The sequence below is a fragment of the Musca autumnalis genome, unplaced genomic scaffold (genome assembly GCF_047663935.1).
Source record: "Musca autumnalis isolate F117 unplaced genomic scaffold, ASM4766393v1 scaffold_4, whole genome shotgun sequence".
NCBI lineage: Eukaryota > Metazoa > Arthropoda > Insecta > Diptera > Muscidae > Musca > Musca autumnalis.
Genome location: NW_027411977.1, coordinates 1,870,028 through 1,895,114, shown reverse-complemented (window position 1 = coordinate 1,895,114; position 25,087 = coordinate 1,870,028). Strand labels below are relative to the sequence as shown.

Below are 25,087 nucleotides of genomic sequence, written 5' to 3'. Positions count from 1 at the left end.
CTCTCGAACAGGTCTGCCGATTCGGTCCAAAGTTTGGCCTTAGTAATATTTTGTCCAAACATAGTTTAAGTTCGAAGATAAGCCATATCGGTCCACTCCTTCAGGTACCTCCCCCACAAAAGTTCAAAAATGTTCGGAAAAATTGTGCGTACGATAACTCTTGAAGAGAGTGGCCGAATTGGTCCATACTTTACACATCCTAATATATCTACCAGATATAGATCAGGTTCATATATGGACTATATTTGTCCACTCCATCCGGTACCTCCCACTCAAAATTTCGGATACATGTTCACTTTAAGACCTGCTTTCGAATCACTTTGATTTTTGTTGAAGCAACTTGCATTGCTGCCTCAATTGCGATGGTAAAAGTTGTTTCAGGGGCAAGTTCATACTTCTTGAGCAAACATCCCTGAAGTTCTAAAAAACCCCTATGGTACCATATGTAGCGGCTGGAGATCCATTCTTTTTAGTATCTCCTCCGCAAAACTTTTGATATTAAATCCTAATCAACATTTTTGTCAGTTCAAACGCCCAAAATTTTTAAAACTCCCTAAATACATGGGTTTTTTGGAAAAAAAATTGTTTCAATATACACAGGCTGAGGGTATATCTCTGTCGGCAAAGCCGACTGATACTTTCTTACTTGTTCAATTTAAATACACAACAAAGAATTGGCGACGAGGATAAACTCAAGTTCAAAGAGTTCTCAATAAGATTTTGTGTAAAAAAATATCTATTTTCAACTTCAACAAAATCCATAACCTAAAATGGATCAAAATCAATTGGCGAAACTGTTGGAAGCCATTACAACAATGGCAACAGCAATGCAAAATCAGCAACAAGCTTCAACTTCAACATCCACCAATGTGCAAATAATTACAAATTTCGATGCCTTCGAACCTAAAACGGAAAATTTTCAAACGTACAAGGAACGGTTGGAGCTTCACTTGCAGCTGAAAGGAGTGTTCGACGACAAAGTGACCTGTGTAAAGCTTTTGTTACAATATATCGGTTCACCTGTATATTCAACTCTATCTACTTTAGCTGACCCAAGAAACGTTAGTGATTTGAAGTACGACGAAATCATTCAATTTCTAACTTCTCATTTTTGTCCGAAGAAAAATATTTTGGTGGAGCAACACAAGTTTCTTTGTGAAATTCAAAATGAAAATCAAACCATCGAGCCAGTGCATGTATGTTTGTGTGTCAATGCAAAAAATCAGTGGCAGAAATATTTTTGCGCTCTCAATTCATCCGAGGCTTAAGAGATGATTATATACGCGAGCAACTACTTCAAACGCCCGAGGCAACATTTACACAGATTGTTGAAAAAGCAACAACAATCGAAGCAGCAAAAATCAACAATATGGTTATCTCTCAAAACACATCAACACAAATCAACCAAGTTCAAGAAAGCCGCCAAATTAACAAGATTCGAAGCCGCAATCAAACCCATCATAACAACCGAAGAACACAAAGTAAAATTAATTACAGCGAATTGGGACTTAATGGTATGTGTGTGCGTTGTGGACAGACAAATCACTTCGCTAATGAGTGCAAAATAAACAAAAATACCTTAAAGTGCCGTTTATGTGGGAGAGTCGGCCATTTACAACAAGTGTGCATTCAAGAGAAAATCAATCAAAGGAAAACAAAAATCGATAAATATACAAATTCGATCGATAATTGCAATCAGCTGTTCGATAGTAGCTCATCACATACACATGACACTAGTGATATTTTTGGTATCAATCAAGTGCAAAAACATAAACAAACAGCAACAGAGGATACTGAAAATTTTTACACAAAAATAAAAATTGAAGGAAAAAATCAATGTTTCGAGTTGGATTCTGGTGCCGCATATACCCTAATACCGGAAAATCAATTTCAAAAACTGAAAATAAATAATCCGGTACGGAAATCCAGCATTGAACTTCGTTCATATACCGGTGAAGTGTTTGTGCCAATGGGTGTTGTTACCATTCAAGTGCAATATAAAAACAGAAAATCAATAGAAGAAATATACATTGTCGATTCAAAATATCCAGCAGTAGTTGGCCGTACTTGGATACGCCACTTAAATATCAATTTCAATGATGCCGATTTGGAACATTCAGTTTACAATCGAAACAAAAACAACATTTTCAGTCAAAATTGCAACAATTAATTCGGGGAGAAAGCGAGGAAGAAACCAAAAACAACACAGCAATGAACCACAAATCAGTTTTAAAATAATTAATTGCAAACTATCAACTTTTCGTTTCACGAAGCAACATCAATTCGACAAATTCAACACATTCTGAGAATAATTCGACGAACAAAAATCAAAATGTACGTTTCCAGCCCTCAGTACAGTAATTAATATTGTCAACTCTTCAGATTCTTCAAATGTACCTGCAGCTCCTGAATATTCAATGCGATTGAGTTGTAAAGAAGACCTGTTGTTCGTTTACCAGTCGGGCAAAGCACTTTTTAAGCCTGGGAGATTGTGGTGTATTTCATGATGTATTGATATTTTATGGCAACCCTGCACTGTTAAGTTTTTCTACTCAATGCTAATGTATCTTTGGTACTAATTAGTATTCGTTACATTTTTAGTAATAGCCATTTTACATACTAGTTATTATTAACTTGTTCACTTCGATTTCAATCATCAAACTCATCAAACGTTCGACTCCATTTTTATAATCAACCTTAATCTTTGTTGTTAGTTATTTATTAAATAAAGCATTATTATTTAAACATTAATCAACGCGTGCTCATTTTTCAATTTAAATACACAACATTTATTATATAAACACAAATTAAAAAAGTGTCCATTAAATTCATCACATTTGAGTTTACTTTCCCCGTTCTCCAATTAATCCAAGCGCATCTGATTTTGCTTCATCGTCCTAAACGTTTTTTATGTTGTCTTTCCATCACTAGTTCAGCTTTCGACATGGACTCCAACTGCACTCCACTCCATTAAAAATTTCCGTATCGTGAACTACCGCACAAATGTTCGCAACTTAAGTCCCAATTTACATTAGGCGAGTTTACTTGCGGCAATTGTCAGTTTGTGGGTGAGAGAGGGTGTTGAGAGGCAAAGGGTTACCATATACCTCACCTCTCTCTCCATCAAACTGACAATTGCCGCAAGTAAACTCGCCTAATGTAAATTGGGACTAAGTTTTTATTTCTGTATTTTATAAAAATTCTTAAGGCCTCCACTCATTAGTCAGTCTGACTGCCAGCATCTATGGTAGTATGTGTAAATTTTTGAAATTTTGAGAATGTAAGTGTGACTTTTTCAAGACTGATGAAAATCAAAATAGTTTTGATTTCAAAATGAACCCCCATCAGTCTGGGTGAATTGTGTTTATTTTCAAATTGTCAATAAACAATTTTGAAAAACAGAAAATAATGTTCATGTAGGAACACAAAAAACGTAGAAATCAATCATTTTTGGAGGAGGAATTCAAGATTTTTAGACTTGACTGATGGTTCGTGCAGCAATTTAAAGTTTAAATTCAATCCAAAACACTACATCAAAAGCTGTGATTTGGATCGAAAATGGAGTGCATCCAAGCTGTGTGCTGTGGAAGCAAAATGAAGTGCATCCTTGCTGCACGCTCCCTTGTAAAATTCATAAGTGAATTCATAGAAAAACATGTGCTCCAACGGCACTTGTACTGTACACTTGTAGTGATTCAACTGCATCCGTGGATGCATACTAGAGTTGTATAGTTCATGAACGAACTAGTTCAATTGAACGATTCATTGAAAAGAGCGTATGAACTAGATCAGTTGATATAGTTCATTATAGTTAACTGAACTATAATCTGTCGGCGACCGTACGATCAACGAACGATTCAAAATCTAGTTCAACATGTCGTTCACAAATATATAAAGTGGTCTATGTTAAGGGATGCCTTTGTAATGTGATCAGTTTGTTTATGTTTTGGATCAAGGTACATGGAATAGCTGTCCGAAAATAAAGATTTCTACAAAAACATACGAGACATAACATATTACAATATGTCGAATCCAGATTCAATCTGCCTTTTTGGATAGAAAAAAATGGAAAAAAATAAAAATAAACACCACACAAAGCTTTTTTGCATATTCACACACACAGCACACGATTTTTTGCCAGCCACCTAAATGAAGGATGTTTTTTCTAAAATTAATTAATCTTTAAGAATGCAATAAAACTATGCAAATGTAATATTTTTGTTATGGAGTAGTTAAATTATATTAGTCTTTTGTTTGTATTTGGTGTATGTATGCGTTTTCATCAAACGACCGATTAAGAGCCGGTGAACGATTTTGATCCGAATGATTGAACTGGACAGTGAACTATGAACTAGATTACTGACCTAGTTCAGTTTAAAGAGCTGAGCTATTGAACTAGATCTCTTAAATGAACTAGATTGTACAACTCTAATGCATACTTTTTGCTGGGATGTACTCCCACGGCAAAAGTACTGTACACTTGTACTGATTAAACTGCATCCACGGATGCAAACTTTTTGCTGGGTAATTACGACCATTCCACAATTAAGTCAGGAACATCATTCTTTTCGTCGGAAACAATAACAAACTACTACTATTCCACCATTCTGATTCCTAAATGGCACAAAAAGCGAAAAAATTGGAAATTATTGATCGATTATTGTGTTGCATAATTTTCAATGCTCAATTTAGAAATGTTAATTTTTTGTTTTCTGGTAAAATTTTAGTATAACGGTACTTTAAACGGAATATTTTTGTATGTCATCTCAAAGACAACTTTTCAACCTACAAAATTCTTTTTTGAATTGTTACAACATCTCAACTCGTTTCCAACCCCCAGTTTATGCATTTCGAAACGAAAATGTGTGCGCATGAAATACACCCAAACTTTAGTTTTTGAAATATTATTGCCTTTGCTTTTGCTTCAAAACAAAAAACAAATTTGAAAAACACACTCAAATTTGGTAGTTTTTCTTGCGCATTCATTTTCTTATCGACATACATGAACAGGCCCCAAGTTATTAACGTTTACATTTTTTATTTCAGGTTGCATAATTTTCAGTGACAGTCACTGTATGTAATGCTTATACTATGTTTACATTTACGAAATCCACTCGATTTCAGCTGTCAATTCCTTTGCGTATACGTCAAATGAAAACTCATCTGAAATCGATTGGATTTCATTTGACGTTTGAGCAATTGAATTGAGTGGATTTCGTAAATGTAAACATAGTATTAGTTTACATTCGGCGTCGTTTCGTGATTTCGCGCGGAATCAAGCTAATTTTCGCATACAAAAATGAAATCATCTCATTTCATGATTTCAGCGAAATCAACATTGAAATTACATTACACATGATATACAACCCTGTTTTTGCCTAAAAAAGTACCAAAAGTTGCAACAGTTTTCACGTATCACAATAAACAAGGTAGATGGTCAATTGCTGCAACAAAAAAATTTACTATCAAAATTTGTAAACAATGTGAAAAAATTATTAAATTACTTTGTTACAATGCTATTTTTCATTGTGTTCCCGTACTTTTTATACCCTACACCACTATGTGGGGAGGGTATTATAAGTTGGTTTTGCCCAAAAAGTTTGTAACGCATCGAAATAATGGTCGTAGAACCATACTTATATATACCAAAATGAATCTCTCGACGAGGTGAGTCTATCTGGCTATGTGTGTCCGTCCGTCCGTCTGTCCATCTAAACCTTGTAATCACGCTACAGGTCGCAATTTTGATCGGATCGTCACGAAATTTTGAGTGTTGATGAGGGTTCCGGAGGGGAAGAAGCCTATTGATTTTAGTGATGGTCGGATAATAATTAGGGGTCGGAATGAGCAAAAACGTTATTTAGAGAAAAAGTCTACATTTTATTCCAAAGCAAATATCTCAGCGTCTATAAGGGGTATATAAAAAGCAAAACTTGTCACACCTTTGGTTGGGGATCTTCTAAGATTATTCCGCGCTATTTTTGTTTAAAGAGAAGTGCAAGTCTTGCTAGATTTCGGAGTACGGAAACGCATTTTTAGCACTAAACGGGAAAACTACTGCAAGTACTAATATTATGCAGGTTCTGAGCACAACTTTTATCATTTGTTAAAGGTGTTCTACACGGTATGTTTTTTACAAAACAACTGTCACTTTTTACAAATCTGAATTTTGTACACATGGTGTGAACCATACAGAAATTTCAATGCATCAAAGTGTTATGTGCATACATATGTATATTTTTCGAATAGAACGCGCTCTATTCTCGTCTGTACAACCAAAGGTAAACAGCTGTTTTGTTTGTACGCGATATAAATAAAGAAAACAACAGAAAACGAATGAAAAATAAAAATTTGCCGTGCAGAAGGAATTACATATGGGCGAAAAAAAGTGACAGTTGCTATGTATGAATATGTAAAAAACATACCGTGTAGAAACCCCATTAGTACTATATACAATTAATACGATATATAGATAATTTTACGATAATTTTCCAAATAAAGTTGTAAAGTTCTATATTTTTATATTTTTGATGTTTAATTCAATTTACAACAACTTGTGAAAATTCATGTTCGATCAGCTGCGCATATGCATCTACCTTGATCATTGTGGTATGTTTGAAATCAACAAAAAAATAAGAGTAAAGCTGAAAACAGATACAACGTTTGATTAAAGTTTTGCGTTGGGCGTCGAGAAAAAAACAACAACAACAGGGCGACGACGATACCAAAGTCCAGCGTTTATCTGTTTGTCGGCATATATTTCAAATGAATTTGAATTTTTCGGCATCATGCCCAACAGTGTAAAAACGGCCAAAACGACACAAAACTTTACCCAAACGTTGTATGTGTTTCCAGCTTAAACACTTATTTTTACACTTATTGTTTACACTTATTTTTTTGTTGATTTCAAGCATATCACAATAATCAAGGTAGATGCAAATGCGCAGCTGATCTAACATATATTTTCGAAAAAAGTTGTTGTAAATTGAATTAATCATCAAAAATTTACGACAATATAGAACTTTACTGCATCATTTCGAAAATGATCGTAAAATTATCTATATATCGTATTAATTGTTTATAATACTAAGAAATTAAAAACTAAAAAATGATTTCATCGTTGAGAGATTATAATAATAAATTTTGATACATAAAAGTTGTGTTCAGAAACTGCAAAATATTACTACTTGCAGTATTTTCCCCGTTTAGTGCTAGAAATGCGTTACAGTACTCCGAAATCTAGCAAGACTTGCACTTGATTTTGAATAAAAGCCTCTTCTCCTGTTCTCTGCTATAAAAATTTGGCCAAGTAAAAACTAGCAGCATGTTTTTGGAATCTGAACACGATGGCTGATACGCTGATTTTGGCATTTTTGCTGGAGTTTTTGCAATTTCCGTCATTTTTTCGTTCCCGTATTTTTTAAGAAATTTGTATGGGGAAGCAATTTTTGACAATTCGGTCTATTTTCTAACATTACCATTAAAAAAAGTACGGGAACACAATGAAAAATAGCATTGTAACAATGTAATTTAATATTTTTTCACGTTGTCTACAAATTTTGATATTAACATATTTTGTTCCAGCAATTCGCACATCCACCTTGTTTATTGTGATACGTGAAAAGTGTTGCAACTTTTGGTACTTTTTAAGGCAAAAGCAAGGTTGTATATCATGTGTACTGTGATTTCGATGTTGATTTCGCTGAAATCACGAAATAAGATGATTTCATTTTTGTATGCGAAATCATAATAAATTTTGCATGATTCCGCGCGAAATCACGAAACGCCTTCGAAATCACGAAAAGACGCCGAATGTAAACCAAACATAAGTCTCGTTTGTTGATACATATGAGATCTGTTCCTTTACGTGCAAGAATCTTCAAGTTTTACCACTTTTTACTCGAAAAGCGTTCCTTTACTTCAGACACCATACAATTCATCTTCGAGCAGTTTACAACTTTTACCACTTTTGCCGGTTTTCTTCTTCTTCTTCTTTATTTGCGCATCTGTGTTTCGGATATATGCGATCATATAATAGGTCTGTACGATAACTCAAAAGTTTGTACAAATTTGTACTAACTTTTACAAAATGTTGTTCGATAACAAACTTGTTCAGTAAAATAGAAATGAGAAGCACTTGCAAGAACTTCCAAATACTTTTTACTTGCGAAGTTATCGAACAGGCCTATTAATTACAGATTATTTGTTGATTTACAATTTGCCGGTTTTACCACCTTCAAAAGTAAAGGAACAGACCAATGGTCTGTTCCTTTACCCAGCAAAAAAAAATGGAAGTGGTGCAAGTTGGAGTGAGGATTTCATTACATGCATGGATGCGCTTCCAGTGGACTAATGAAAAAGGCAATCCTTTTCCTCACATTTGGATTACATCCAACAAGCACTTTTATGTATAAACGATAAAAAATTCAATTTTCATTCAACAAATGAAATTAAAGTAATACGGCGTTTATATTATAGTTTTTTGCAGGGTTAACCTTCTTTATGAGGATTTGTTTGAAGTATATACAATGGAAATGACATTTGAAACCCAGACCCACTGGGTTAACCTTGTTATATATAAACGGCCTATAAGAATAAAATTAAAATGTCTTATTAATGGCCTGTTCCCGTACTTTACAAAGTGGTAAAAGTCGTAAACGATTTTCATACAAATTTTGTGTACGGGAACGCAAAACTCGTAAAAGTGGTAAAAATTGTAAAAATGGAGTGCTTCCTAGCTGCGTGCTGCGGAAGCAAAATGGAGTGCTTCCTAACTGCGTGCTGCGGAAGCAAAATGGAGTGCTTCCTTTCTGCGCGCTCCCTTGTAAAATTCACTGAGGAATTCATAGAAAAAGAAGCACTTCGTGACACTTGCACCAGTGATTTAACTGCTTCCGTGGATGCAAACTTTTTGCTGGGTTACTTTTAAAAACGGTAACAGTGGCAAGAAATGGTAAAAGTGGTGAACTGGGGCTGAATTCTCGTTCAATGAAAATTTGAAATGAAAAATATTTCCTTTATTATTTTTTTTATTTGATAATTTTTTCCTTTATAAAAGTTTTCATTTCACATTTTCATGGAAAAAGAATTGAGCCCCTGTTCTCAAAAAATTGTAAAGAGGTCCGAGCAAATTTCGAACTGGGTTGCCCTTTTCTTTTTTATTCTTTTATCAGAAGCAAGCAAGGTAAGCAGGCAAGGCAGCTTATGTACTCACCCCTTTACTCTGAAGACATGTAACTTAAAGGTATTTTTTGACAATGGGATATTTTTACAGTAGATGCAGTTGATAATTAGGTACAGTTTTTTGATGAAAATTGAAAATATCAAAGTTAAAATAAAAAAATCCTTTGTTTAAACATAAGCCGACATTCGGACGGGGATTTAAGATTTTTTTCTATCAATAAATCTCGGCTAACGCGAACAACATTTTTCTTTAAACCGACATTTTTTATGATAGATCCGAATCCAGTCCAAGATCCGAATCCAGTAAACGGTGTTTTACAATGGGGATATTCAGTCAGCGCACAGATTATTTTATTTAAAACATCAATTTTTAGGAATTTCTTTTTCCATTTTAGTTAAAACAATGTTACGATCGGTCTGCACATTTGAAGAGTCAGTTTGTGCAAACTCGGAAAATTTTAGACGTTGGCGCAGTTCAAGAGCTCGGATATCAGTCATCAAAGAGTGTTGTTTATTTTCCAAATCGACATCTATTCTTTGCGCATGCTCTTGTAGAGAGTTGAAATTGGTTTTGGCCTCTTCAATTTTATCTATTAATTGTCGGCGGATATCGCGAAGTTTTTGGACTTCAACACACAATTGTTCATGTGCTTCGTCCAGGCAGAGTTCCATTCCAGAGCGCTGTGCCCTATTTTCTAAACGCGTTTCGGCTAGTTTACAGGCGTCGGTTTTATCTCTTAATGACTGCTCCATGGTTTTTATTTCGCAAACTGCCTTTTCCATCTCTTCCTTCATCTGGCATAAAATGAAAAGCTTTTAGACTTCTCGATTATAAAAGTTTTACTATATACTTACTTTCATTTGCTGCCATTGCAATTCATTTCTAGCTCTTTGTGTTTCAAATATACGTTTCCGTATTGTGTGTTCAGTTCTTTCCTGCTGAGACAAGAGCATATTACGTGCCTTTTCCCGACACACAAACAAAGCTTCACGTATTGCATATGTGTCGGCAAGTTCGTTCTCTGCAAGCTGTTTCATCTGCTTGGTATGTTCTTGCCACGACTGATAAGAACAATAACTGAAATAAATATTTCAATTTAAATTAGATTTTCAATGTGTGTATAAGAGTATACTTTTTGGGATTCCTTGTTGGGTCCGGTTTGTAAGTGATATTTGCTGCAAATTTATCTAATGTTAGTTGATGCATGTCCAACTCCTCTGCTTCCGTTTTGTTTGTAACCTCTAAATTTAGTTTGAATTTTACTTCTTCCAGCCTTGACAGTTTTTCCCAGGCTTTTTGGCACTGGGATGCTAGAAGGCGTTGATTGTTTTCAACTATTGTGAGCTCATTTTTTATCTCTGTGTCAGCGTCATCATATGTAATTTCTGCTCCCAATCGACAATCTCTCATTGTTAGGCATTCCCCAATTATAGACAGAGGGGTCTGCATTGCCTCTAATTCACGTTCTGTAGAAGACTTTTCATCGCTTAAAAGTTTCATTTCTCTCTCGATTCGTTCCAATGTCAGTTTAATCGAATTACGCCATTGATTTAGCTCAGAAATACTGTGATATATACATAGTTTATTGTTATAAATGTATAATATTGAAAACTAATCTAAAGATAGACATACTGACCGTTGCGCTAACGCTTCGTTAGATTCATAATTTGTCCAATCAGCTTCTATTCGAGTTTCATTTCTTAAAGTTCTGGAACTTTGACGGATACAGAAAGCATCATTACGTCTAGCATCAGCAATATTCCGCAACTTATTCACACGACTGTTCCAATCTGACAGCGATAGATGCTGAAGTGGTTTTTCCAAAACTAATAGAGATTGATATGCCATTTTCAGAAAATGAAAATATGAACAATTTTAGACCTCAATAATTGGTATATTGTTTGATTTAAAGCTCAATGAATATTGCTTCTGGCGAGTAGTTTACAAAAATATTGTGCTTTGTATTGTTTATTTGCTGTAAACTGGTTTTATTATTTTGGTAACCATAATAAGTTACCATGGATCAAAACGTTTAAACACTATCAATCTATCTATACTTATAAAAGAGTTCAGTAATGATGACTCACTGACTCACTGACTGATAATCAACGCCCAGACTAAACGGCTAAAGCTAGAATCTTGAAATTTTGGGTGAGGGTCACTCTTGGTCCGAAGGTGTCAGATAAGGCTGGATTTTTGGAAATTCGAACTAGAACTGTACTAAAAGTACTAAAAGGTACTAAATATGGTACCCTTTATATTAGGCAAACGCGAAGAGCTAGAATTCTGAAATTTGGAATGAGGTTCACTGATGGTGAGTTAGAAAGGTGTACCAAATTGTTTTTGGAAATTCGAACTATAAGTGTACGAAAAGTACTAAAAGTTACTAAATTTAGTACTATTTGGTATTACGTGAACGGATAGAGCTAAAATCTTGAAATTTGGAATGCAAATCAAGGTTAGAAAGATGAGTTGATACAAGGAGGTGGTTTTGAAAATGTGTACTCATGTGTACGAATAGTACTAAATGGTACTAAATTTGGTACAATTTGAATTAGGGCGAACCGATAAAGTTGGAATTCTGAAATTTGTGAATTACTATTACTGTTGGAGTGTAGGTTAGAGATATGGAGGTAGTTTTCGAAGTTCGTACATATGGGTACGAAAGGTACTAAATAGTACCAAATAAGGTGCAATTTGGATTTGGGGGAACGGATGGAGCTGGAATCCTGAAATTTAGAATTAGGATTACTGTCGGGGTGTAGGATAGAAGTATTTTGGAAATTCGTACTTTTGGGTACGAAAAGTACTCAATGGTACCAAATTTGGTACAATATGAATTTAAGTGATCGGATAGAGCTGGAATAGTGAAATTTGGAATTAAGATTACTATTGGAGTGTGGGATTGGGATACTTTTGGAAATTCGTACTTATGGCAACGAAAAATACTAAATGGTACCAAATTTGGTACAGTTTGGATTTGGGTGATCAGATACATTTGGAATCCTGAAATTCGAAAGCAAGATTACTTTTGGAGTGTTGGATAGAAGTAGGTTTGGAAATTCGGACCTATGGGAACAAAAAGTACTAAATGGTACTAAATTTGGTACAATTTGGAATACGGTGATCTGATGCAGCTGTAATTCTGAAATTTGGAATTAAGATTACTGTTCGCGTGTAGGATTGAGGCAATTGTGGATATTGGTACTCTTGGGTACGAATAGCACTAAATATTACCAAATTTGGTACAATTTGGATTTGGGTGAACGGATATAGCTGAAATTCCGAGATTTGGAATAAGGAGTACTATTGGAGTGTGGATAGATAAAGTTTTGGAAATTTTTAGTTATGGGTAGGAAAAGTACTAAATAGATTTCAATGATGGGATACATTTGGAATCGTGAAATTCGGAATTAAAATTGTTGTTGGAGTGTTGATAGAGGTAGGTTTGGAAATTCGTACTTTGGATACGAATAGTACTAAATGGTACCAAATTTGGATTTGAGTTATCGGATGTATCTGGAATTCTGAAATTCGGAATTAAGCTTATTGTTTGAACATAGCACTGAGGTAGTTTTGAAAATTTTTACTTATGTGTACGAAAAGTACTAAATGGTACCAAATCTGTTACAATTTGGATTTGGGTGAACAGTGAACTGGAATCCAGAGATTCGGAATAAGGATTACTGTTGGTGTGTAGGATTGATGAAGTTTTTGAAATTTTTAGTTTTATGAGTACGAAAAGTACTAAATGGTACCAAATTTTAATTTTTGTGATCGGATACATTTGGAATCCAGAAATTCGGAATTACGATTACTGATGAAGTGTTGAAAGAGGAAGGTTTGGAAGTACTTACTTTGGATACGAAAAGTACTAAATGGTATCAAATTTGGTACAATTTGGATTACTGTGATCGGATGCAGCTGTAATCCTGAAATTTGGAATTAAGATTACTGTTGGCGTGTAGGATTGAGGTAGTTGTAGAAATTCGTACTCATGGGTACGAAAGTACTAAATGGTACCAAATTTGGTACAGTTTGCATTTTGGTGAACGGATATAGCTGGAAACCCGAGATTTGGAATAAGGAGTACTGTTTGAGTGTAGGATTGATAAAGTTTTGGAAATTTGTAGTTATGGGTAGGAAAAGTACTAAATAGTACTAAATTTGGTACAATTTGGATTTCAGTGATAGGATACATTTGGAATCGTGAAATTCGGAATTAAAATTGATGTTGAAGTGTTGATAGAGGTAGGTTTATAAATTCGTACTATGGATACGAATAGACCTAAATGGAACCAAATTTGGATTTGAGTTATCGTTTGAACATAGCACTGAGGTAGTTTTGAAAATTTGTACTTATGGGTACGAAAAGTACTAAATTTGGTACAATTTGGATTTTGGTGATCTGATGTAGCTGCCATCCCCAATTTTGAATTTAAAATACCTGTTGAATTGTAGGATTGATAAAATTTTGGAAATTTTTAGTTATGGGTAGGAAAAGTACTAAATAGTACTAAATTTGGTACAATTTGGATTTGAGCGAACGGATAGAGTTGGAATCAAGAAATTTGGAATTAAGATTATTGTTGGAGTGTAGGATTGAGATATAGAAGTAGTTTTTGAAATTCGTACTTATGAGTGCGAAAAGTACTAAATTTGGTACAATTTGGATTTGAGCAAACGGCTAGAGCTAGAATCTTGAAGTTTGGAATTAAGATTACTGTTGGGGTGTAGGATTGATGAAGTTTTGGAAATTCGTACTTATATGTACGAAAAGTACTAAACGGTACTAAATTTGGTACAACTTGGATTTGAGCGAACGGGTAGAGCTGGAATCAAGAAATGTGGAATTAATATTACTGTTGGAGTGTAGGATTGAGATATGCTACAACTTGGATTTGAGCGAACGGTTAGAGCTGGAATCTTGAATTTTGGAGTTAATATTACTGTTGGGGTTAGTTTTGGAAATACGTACTTAGTTTTAGAAATGCGTACTTATGCTTACAAAAAGTACTACATTTTGTACAATTAGGATTTAGGTGAAATTTAGCGCTCGAATCCTAAAATGTGGAATTAGGTACACTTAGGGGTACGAAATGGTTCCATGTATGGTACAATTTTGTATTGGATGAACGGATAGATCGGGATTCGTGAGATTTGGAATTAAGATTATTGTTATCATTTGCTTATAACGTCCGATTTAAGAAATATGTGCCATAAAATGTGCCGTAAAAAGTTGTAAATGGCACAGGATTTGGTACAATTTGTTATTGTGTAATGGGAATTTTGAAATAATAGGAGGAGGTTCGTATGTATATATTTACATGTAAAGTACTAAATAGTTCTATAATTGGGGGAACAGATAGAGCTGGAAATGAGGATGGCGGTTGTTGGGTTAGGCCGTATTTGCGCTGAGAACCTCAATTAAAATATCTCAAAAAATGTGGATTGCTCTTGATGTGTAGGCGTGACAAAAATCGAACTAAAGTGGTACGTATTAGTACACAAAATGTTTCCACCATTCTATATTATATATTGTTCATTTGTTGTATATATTTTACGCATACGAAGTAGCGGGCACTTTGCTAGTATCATTATATAATAAAATAATAGATAACTTTCGTGAAGAAAGTATTTTCCTTCATTTGAAGTCCACGAAAACGATTTACGTATGTCTGGTAATGCCAATATCAGTTAATGAATTGGTCTGTTCCAGAAGTGCAAGAATCTACTAATATTTACTACTTTTTCGATATAATAAAGGAAAAAATGGTTATAGTAAAAACATTGTAGATTCAGCACCGTGCTATTTTTTGGTCTGTTCCAGTATTACAAGAATCTACTATTTTTTACTATTTATTTCGATAAATTAAAGGAAAAAATGTTATCGTAGTAAAAAATAGTAGCTTCTTGCATGTTCTGGAACAGAGGATTTGTTTCAAATGCATACAGTCAGGGACAAAAGTTTACATACACCCCTAAATCTCGGGTTTAGGGTAAGTAATGATTTTTATGAAATTCCAAGTATACAGTTTTGATACTTCTCGCTAATAAACTATATTTAATACAACAAAAGTATATTCCATAATACAAATAACAGTAAATTTTACAAAAACCAAAAAATTATAGGGACAAAAGTTTACATGCACCACAAGGAAATATGTTTATTACCGTACAATTTATGGAATTAGCAGCAAAATTTATACATTTTATAGTTTTGGCGCCTGAGATATATTTTAGAGAAAAAAAATATTTGGGGGCTTAATGTCGTTATATAAGGTCGGACTTCTTGTAAAGCTCATTAAAGCTGACCCTTGCTAAATTCTTTGCGTTTTTAGGTATTGTACTTTATAAAAAGCACAAAATTAGTGTCAAAGTGCAAATTTTGAGACCCTAGAAAGCTTTTGAGTTGTTCTTGTGCTAAATATTCCTTCCTGGACGTGGATAAATGTACGTTTTTCCTCAGATTTCTCAGGAAGTTAATAGATTCCAGATAGATAACAGATAATACTATGTGTGTTCGTTTACTCAACATTTGTACGAATTATTTCTGGATGTTGTTCGTTTACTCTACAGTGCAATGCAAAAGACCTGTGTCGTTTACAAGAAGTTACTGGACTTGTACGAATTTGTACAAATTATTGAGTAAACGAACACACCTACTATAACAAAAAGCTAAAAACCAAAAAAGAGCATTTGTTTTTGGTACGACAAATTGGTATTAAGTATTGAAATCCGAGTCATGGTTGTTTCTATTAATGCAGCACAGCAAACAAAACCAAATCAATTTCAAGAGTTTTTTGGCAATAATTATTAAAATATATTGGCAAATAACTATAATATATACAATCTTTACTACTTTTTTTCATTTTCGTAATATAAACTTCGAGTTTTTATCAGATGACTAACTTTCTATTGAAAATCATTTAACTCACATGTACATACAATATGTAAGTTAACGTTACACTCTATTAAACATCAAGAGTTCAACGATTGCGGTAAGATGACACCACACCGCGTACTCCATCCAACATTTCAAAGCAACCGAAAAACAAATGTCGAGTCAGCTATGAATATTTATACAAGTTTTCAAACTCAGCCATTGTCTAGCACCACATCTAAATTTGCCTGATGAACTGGCATAAACCACCAGCGAAACGATCGTAGCATATTGGTTGGATGTGTGTGCACTTCGCTAGATATCACTTTTTCAATACAAAACTCCTTAGGTCATACTAATCTCAATTAATACAATTAAATAAAAACTCTCACAAATAAATGACATTCGTCCTAATAAGACTACAATTAAATAAAAACAGTTTTTCGTTTTATAACGTTTTTTTGATTCTCCTGTAAAAATTTATAGCCTATATAACCTAATATATAGCCCTCATATAACCGTACCGCCCGTTTTCAGGTATTTTGACTTTTTTAGCTACATTTTAGACCGAATTAGATATAATTTGGAATTTATTGTTCCTAGTGATATAGAAACTTCTCCACTAAAAATGGTGAACATAGGTCCACGTTTTGTTATATGCCGATTCGCCAGATTTCAGGCATTTTGACTGTTTTAGCTACCTTTTCTGGCCGAATTACACCAAAATAACTATCAGCCCGTTCATGTATGTCGCACGAAAATGCGTACGTACGTGTCCTATGCGAAATACTACTAATTTGAATGTATATTTGAACATAAATGAGAGCCAAATGAGAAATAACAAGTAAAAAGTCGTTAAGTTCGGCCGGGCCGAACTTTTTATACCCTCCACCATAAAATAGTCTTAATTAAAATGGAATAATTAGGGTCCTTTCAAAATTTTAGGTGGAACAACTTTTCGACAATGGATAGAATCCTACTGCCTCCCACTATTGCTTAAATTACACTGTGAACACAAATGTTGGGGCAGAGATAATTCCTTTTGGAGATGAAAGCCCTTGGTGTGTGTATATTAAAAACCCCGAAGGACAGATGCGCAGTGAGTCGAACTTCCGCGTTATCGCGTGATTAAGTTTTTGCAAGAGACCCTGTAAGCCATCATGAATTAGCATTATATCTTTGTTTGTTGTTTTTGTAGAGCACTTAAGCAACAGTGAACAAAGATATAACGCTAATTCCTGATGGCCCACAGGGTCTCTAACAAAAATTTCATCATGCCATAACGCGGAAGTTCGACTCACGGCGGATCTGTCCTTCGGGGTTCATAACATATTCACCAAGGCCTTTGTTCCCCAAGAGGAATTTTCCGTGCCCCAGACTTTCAACTCCATTTTGTTGCACAGTGTTATCTAATCTAAAACCTACCAAAGAGTCAACCTATCTTTAAATTTTTTGGCGGAAAAGTTTTATAGCTGCAGGGAACTTGACGAGTCAAATTGAGGGTAGTATCATCAAAACAATGTAGACCCTCAAAAACTGACCCATGTTGACGAATTTTAGTGAAGAAATTTCGTGACCACTGAAAATTCCCGAAAATCGGGATATACCAAAACATGGACCTATATTGACGATTATTTTTGAATAGACAAAATTGTAGCTAAAATTCTCAAAATACCGATCATTACAGCGAGTTCGGTTAAAAATTGCAGCTAATATTCTCAAAATACCGAAAATTGGGAGATACCGTTATATGGGGGCTATACCAAAACATGGACCTATGTTGACGATGTTTCGTTGGAGATGTTTTATGACCACTGAGAACTTCAAATGTCAAATTACAGCTATTTCGGTTAGAAACTGTAGCTAAAATTCTCAAAATAACGAAAATCGGGAGGTACCGTTATATGGAAGCTATACCAAAACATGGACCTATGTTGACGATGTTTGGTGGAGATGTTTCATGACCACTGAGAACCTCAAATGGCAAATTACAGCTAGTTCGGTTAAAAATTGTACCTAAAATTCTAAAAATACCAAAAATCGGGAGGTACCGATATATGGGGCTATACCAAAACATGGACCTATGTTGACGATGTTTGGTGGAGATGTTTCTTGACCACTGAGAACCTCAAATGTCAAATTGCAGATAGTTCGGTTACAAATTGTGGCTAAAATTCTCAAAATACCGAAAATCGGGAGGTACCGTTATATGGGGGCTATACCAAAACATGGACCTATGTTGACGATGTTTGGTGGAGATATTTCATGACCACTGAGAACCTCAAATGGCAAATTACAGCTCGGAGGTACCGATATATGGGGACTATACCAAAACATGGACCTATGTTGACGATGTTTGGTGGAGATAGATATTTCATGACCACTGAGAACCTCAAATGGCAAATTACAGCTAGTTCGGTTAAAAATTGTAGCTAAAATTCCCAAAATACCGAAAATCGGGAGGTACCGATATATGGGGACTATACCAAAACATGGACCTATGCCCATATCCTTTGGGGTATAAGTTTGTTGATCACTAGGAACCCTAAGTGTCAAATTATAGCTGATTCGGTCTGCAAATGTGGCGAAGAACGTCAAAATACCTCAAATCCGGAGGTACCGTTATATGGGGGCTATACCAAAGAGTGGACCGATATAGCCCATCTTCGAACTTGACCTGCCTATGGAAAAAAAGACCCTCGGGTGCAAAATTTGAGCACTCTATCTCAATTATTGCGGACGCTAGAGTGATTACAACAGACGGACAGACAGACGGACATGGCTAGATCGTCTTAGAATTTTATCCCGATCAAGAATATATATACTTTATAGGGTCGCAAATGATTAGTTCGATGTGTTACAAACAGAATGACAAACTTAATATACCCTCCATACTATGGTGGAGGGTATAAAAACAAAATCCACATATATGTACATACAAACATTGGAATGTGTGTGATTTGTTTTGTTTGAGAAAATAAAATGTTTCGGTATTTTGAATTATTTGATTTAATTGATTTCTTCAAAATAATGAAGGAAACCGCCTTTAAAACGCGTCTATAAAATTTTTATTTTGTTTCAAGAATGTGTTGCATAAATTTGTTGTAGGATTTTCGGTGTTATTCGCGAGTTTATGTTCTACTCGACATCTACGAAGTAAGTGAGTGATTTTGACACTCACTTCCTTTCTACAAAAGATAGTCCTTTCGAAATACATAAACACAAATTTACATGTACGTTTACGTGTTATTTCGTATGGCTTGTCAGCCGCATAGATTTTTGTTTCGATGATGTTTACATAAACAGAAAATGATTTTTTTCACTTCGGAAACACAAAAAACCTTTCGGTCGACATACATACGTAAACAGGGGGTATAATTTGGCTTTGTTAAAGCAATTTGTCCACCTAAAATTGTTGGCATATGTAAAAAATGGCTTAACTTTACGCTTTAGGATCGGATCACGCTGAAATTTTTGTATTGGATAGATCTTGTCTTCCTGATTACGGCAATATATATTTTTTGGCTGGGACGTACCCGGTTATTTGATCCGTAAGTTTGAATAAAAAAACCCACCGTAGAACCGGTTATTATGAACCGATTTATGACAGGGGTATGATATGAAAGTTTTTGAAAATACCTATCGAATGGCATACGGGTTCATACTAGAGCTGGCAAACCATCGATATTTCAAACATTAGATATTTTCGATATAATATTTTAAAATATCGATTGCTATCGATATTATCGTTAAGTTGTCAACACCATTAATTTGGAGATGAAAATGGCGGAAATGTCAATGCTTTTCTTGACATTTTGCACAAGTAGTTCACAGAAATGTAAAGAAGAATAAACAATTGATTTTATTTCATAAAAATATTAAAAAAATTCATTTCAGTTTTCCGAAAAATGTGTACGTGTTACTACGGACTTACTTTCTCACACACACAAAACCGAAAAACACCGAAATTTCTATTTATTTCAGTGAATTTTAGGATGGGGATTTTTGTTCCGATAATATCGATAGGCAAAACTATCTATCGATATTTAATTTTTAAAAAATAATCGATTTTATCGATAGTGCCATCGATTTTTTGCCAGCTCTAGTTCATACCCGTCTTATAACTGGTTCGACATATATATATACAAAAAACCGTTTTTAAAACCGGTTATTTTATAAATAATTTTAAAATGTTAAAAAATAACATAACACGGTAACCTTTCCAACGCGATTCTATTCGCAGCGGTGCCATATATGGAGCCGGAGATATTGGTCTTTAACTATTTGCATTATTCTTTCTATAAAAATTTTTACAATGTAATGAAAATATAATAAAAAAAATGAATTCAGTAAAACTTTGGATTGCGTAGCTGGTTTTTGGACATATCCCAGAGATGAAAATCATAGGCCACGGCCGAAGGCCGGCAATCTAGAAAAATTTTATGTAACTTTATACATATATGCTCTGTTGCAGAACTTGCAAGACGCTACTATTTTTTACTACGATAACATTTTTTCCTTTATGTTATCGGAAAAAATAGTACAAATTAGTAGATTCTTACAGTTCTTGAACAGAGCAATAATGTTTTAAAATTTTTTATACAACGACCGGTTTTTTGAGCGGGGTATATACGATAGGTATTTTCATAAGCTTTCATATGATACCCATATCAAGTAAATCGGTTCATAATAACCAGTTCTACGGTGGGTTTTTTATTCAAATCTACGGATCAAATAACCGGATAACCGGGTACGTCCCAGCGAAAAAGTATATATTCCCGTAATCAGGAAGACTAGATCTATCGAATTTTTTTTTAGAAAATCCGGGATTTCAGCGTAGAGTAAAGTTGTTCCGTTCTATATATAGGATTCATCCATAATTATTTATCCCCAATTGTTATTTTTTGTTTATTTGTGGTCTAACGTGAGGAAGGTTAAAATAGCAATTCCGTGAAACAAACTATCGAAACTACATTCTTTCAACAGTGATGCCGTGTTTGGGTGTTTGGTCGAAAATCGTAATTTTTCGGGAGCCAAAATCGTCAAATCGCAAAATAGTCCCAGCAAAAAAGTTTGGAAGTAGTGCAATGCTGAGTTATGATTTCAATACATCCTCCGATGAAAAATGCACTCCGTCCTAGAAAAATAAATTGTAAGTAATACAATGTAGACTAGTTCTATCACGACATGTTTTGATGCAGTCCAAACGGAGTCGTGAAAGAGGACTCTATTCCTTACATTTTAACCGCATTCGGATGCGATCCAATGAATGACATCCTCTCCTCACATTTTAACAGCATCTGGATGCAGTTCAATCGGAGTCGTGAAAAAGGCACTCCGTTCGATACATTTTACAAGCAGTTGCTTAGTGATTCCTAACAATCGAGCCAGTTTGTAGACACCTAAAACTACAGATCTTTTCAAAGATAAAAGATTGTGCTTCAATTTCTTAAGTTTTTATATAAAATAAAAAATACAACCAAAAGTTGGGAACATTTTTACGGTAACTCACGAGAAGAAAATTTCCTAAGCCGAAGGTCACACTAGAGTGGTTTCACTGAAACTTTTCTTCTTCTTCTTCTTTATTTGCGGATCCGTTATTCGGATATAAAGCGATCATACAATAGTATACATTACATTTATATATCATATGTACATGTTATGTTATTTTATTTTATGAAATTATAGACAGCTCTCGATTTTTAGCAGCATGTAGCAGATTTGTTTCATCTCTGTATCCTGTCCACACTTGGATGTTACTTAGCCAGTATATCTCTCTTCTGCCTCTTGGTCGTTGTCCTTCTATGTTGCATTTAATAATGCATTGTATAAATCTGTATTTGTCATTTCTCATCAGGTGTCCAAGGTATGCGTATTGAAACTTTTAGGGATTCTTAAATCGAGTTCCCCACTACAGCAACTTCATGATTTTACTCTAGTATGGACATCGACCTAGGAACCCTGGATTTCATGAAATTGTTTCAATGAAACCATCTAGTGTGACCAAGGACCATGATGAAATAATAAGGTGGCGTAAAACGACCAGCTGATTGGTTTCAATCTGTAAAATTTGTTATTGTGAATAAATTGTATGAAAACGTAAACAAACATTTTGACATATTGAAGAATTTTCCGTCAAAAATGAGTTGTTGTTGTGCTACTTACGTGACCTGTTAAATAGATCTTGCCAAGGACTTATGAAGTGCTGTTGGAGTACTTGTCGAAATCTCAACTGGTGATGGGAAGACAATATAAGAACCCCTTTAGCAGATGAAGCAAAAACATATCAGCTTCGACTAAATGGATAGCGGACGAAACAAACTCAGTTACGATTGAATTTAATGAAGAAATTGCATAAAGTTCTTATTATACTTGTTTTACACAAACAATAAATTCTTTTTATTATTTTGGAATATTTAGCAATGGCTTGCATTTTTATTGCATCTTTGAACTGCATAAAACACATTCCGAAGAGTACCTTTAAATTCAATTCAAAGCACTGCATCAAAACACGTGCTTTGGATGCAAATTGGAGTGCATCCTATTCCCCTAAAGGGTTAATTATAATGAGATTCCGAAGGCATAGTTAAAATGCAGTGCTAATGGAGTGAATCTTTCAGTAGTCACGCTCTTGTAAATATCACCCAACAAAAAGTTTGCATCCGCGGATGCAGTTAAATCACTAGAACAATTGCCGCTGGATTTTACGAGAGAGCGCGCAGCTAGGATGCACTCCATTTTGCTTCCACGGCACACAGCTAGGATGCACTCCATTTTCGATCCAAATCACAGCCTTTGACGTAGTGTTTTGGATTGAATTTAAATGCAGTCTAAAGATGCTATAAAATGCAAGCCATTGCAAATATCCCAAAATAAATAAAATACATTGCTTATTCGTGTAAACAAGAATATTAACTTTATTACACTAATACAAATTATAGAAACTCTCCATTAAATTTGATCATAGCTGAGTTTACTTCCTCTGCTCTGCTTTTTGTGACATCGCAACTGATATTGCTTCATCATCCAAATGGTTTTTCATTTTTCCTCCAACTCCTCAAAACTAATTTGCGTCTCGTGAATTACAGCAATGTTCGTATCTTTAGTTTGTATTTCTTTATTTTTTTAAACAAATTCTTATAATTTTAGACACTCTTTCTTGTGTTCAGAAAAAAAGACTGCGACCGTAGGGATCAACAAATTGGCTTGCTTGGCTAGGGATCTATAAGTGAGTGCTTCTAAAATGTATGTAGCGGAGTGCATTTTTCATAACTCGTGTGGACTGCGTCGAAAGATGTATTGAAATCATAACTCTACATTGCACTACTTCCAAACTTTTTTGCTGGGCATGAGTGAAAATGCATAATTTGATGCACTTCCAGATCACTTGTACATATCGTCACCATAAATGCCGGAAGACGTAACCCACAAAACCAAAACTTTACAGGAGAAGCAAAAAACGTTATAAAGTTAAAACTGTTTTATGGAATATTAATGTTATGAAGGCGAGTATATGGGATATTATCGATCATATACGAAGGGGAATTAGTAGTGAAACCAAAACCGCTGAAGTGCATAGTTTTGAGATCCTCCATTACAACAAAATCTGCAATATTATCCCATTTTCCCAAATGCCATTTCTTGAATAGCATCGTTGTTTTTGAACGTAGAAGCTTGAAATTTTGCCAGATCATGTATTTTAGCTTTCGGTATCAGATTTCGTCAAAAAACAAATTTCGATTTTCATGTCGGTTACGTCTTCGGGCATTTATGGTGACGATATGCACCCTTATTACGGTTGGCGTAGTTGTAGACGTTCAAGTGACGTAGACGTTGTCGTGGGCGTAGTCGTAAGTTACATTTTTTATGTGATGAAAAATGATATACAACGACAATTTTTGACTTTTATATATGTTATATCCTTAAAAAATCGAAAGAAATACATTCGTAATCCCCAAAACGGATTTCTCGTTTTAAATATAATTTTTTTTTGATATGACAAATTCGGTATTACCTATGGCCGTAATACGACAAATGGATATTACGTAGGGCGTTGAAATACGAGGAAAGAGTCGTGACCGATTTTGTAAACGACAGCATATAAAAATAGAAACAAATGAATTTCAAAAGATTTTTTGGCAATGATTATTAAAATATATTAGAAAATAACTATAATAAATACAAACTTTACTACTTTTATTCATTGGCATAAGATAAATTCCGTGTTTTTTATCAGTTGACAAACTTTCTATTGAAAATCTGTTAGAGACCTCATATAACGATTCATGCAATGCAAATTTCTTATTTTTTGTTCAAGAGATGATTTCAAACGAATTGTTTTACAATTAAAAAAATATACATATCGCTGATTTACTCAAAGAGTGGCATAAATCAAAAAATGCGTTTTCTGAGTTAGCAATTTCTATTTTTTCAACGGATTTTACTTCATCTTGTGTCAAATTTTCATATTGATATCTCTAAAACTCGACGAGTTACAGCTCCTTTACTACGAGTCTCGCATAAGTCATCACAAAAGTTTTTTTAGTTTATGAAGAACTAGAACACTTCAAATCATGCTTGATCTTGCACAGAAATTTAGAACTGGTATCTGGCTAGCTGTTTGCAAAATATTGTCCAAGTAGTTATTTCAGTTTTTGTGTAATAATCGTTTTAAGTGCAGAAGTCAAATTTCAATCGCCAACTTAAAACGCTTTTTTCTCGAAACTGTATTTTTTGAGACGTGTCACTCTTTGAGTAAATGAGCGATATGTATATATTTTTAAATTTTTATGAGAAAAAAATTGTCGTTGTCGAAAACCCGGTTTTGCTATATAGACAATTTGAATTCTTCCACATCCCTAGGAATCCTCAAATATTCATATCTAGAATTTGGAAGGATATATTTAGTTAATCATTTCTTGTTCGTATTGCACGTAAATGGAATATATTACCCCTGGAATTACGAATCTTTTCCCATTCAAATAATGTTTTTAGGTTAAAACTTTTGGAACATTTTACCA

The 25,087-nt window shown here is 34.4% G+C and overlaps 1 protein-coding gene across 1 annotated transcript; it reads right to left on the bottom strand.

Annotated features, from left to right (window-relative positions):
- Positions 1-9,496: 9,496 nt before the first annotated feature.
- Positions 9,497-12,924, bottom strand: LOC141404064 (tektin-2). The gene is made up of 4 exons (XM_073987317.1): positions 10,821-12,924; positions 10,317-10,748; positions 10,039-10,261; positions 9,497-9,978 (listed from the first exon to the last, which is right to left on the bottom strand). The coding sequence occupies exons 1-4, from the start codon at positions 11,030-11,032 to the stop codon at positions 9,547-9,549; spliced, it is 1,299 nt and encodes a 432-aa protein (XP_073843418.1). The 5' UTR covers positions 11,033-12,924; the 3' UTR covers positions 9,497-9,546.
- Between the last annotated feature and the right edge of the window lie 12,163 nt (positions 12,925-25,087).

Excerpts from the sequence above, each read along its gene's own strand:
- LOC141404064 (XM_073987317.1), bottom strand. The coding sequence starts at position 11,032 with ATGGCATATCAATCTCTATTAGTTTTGGAAAAACCACTTCAGCATCTA. Across the intron at positions 10,749-10,820 it reads AACGAAGCGTTAGCGCAACG|TATTTCTGAGCTAAATCAAT; the intron begins GTCAGTATGTCT and ends TATATATCACAG. Across the intron at positions 9,979-10,038 it reads TGCAATGGCAGCAAATGAAA|ATGAAGGAAGAGATGGAAAA; the intron begins GTAAGTATATAG and ends ATTTTATGCCAG.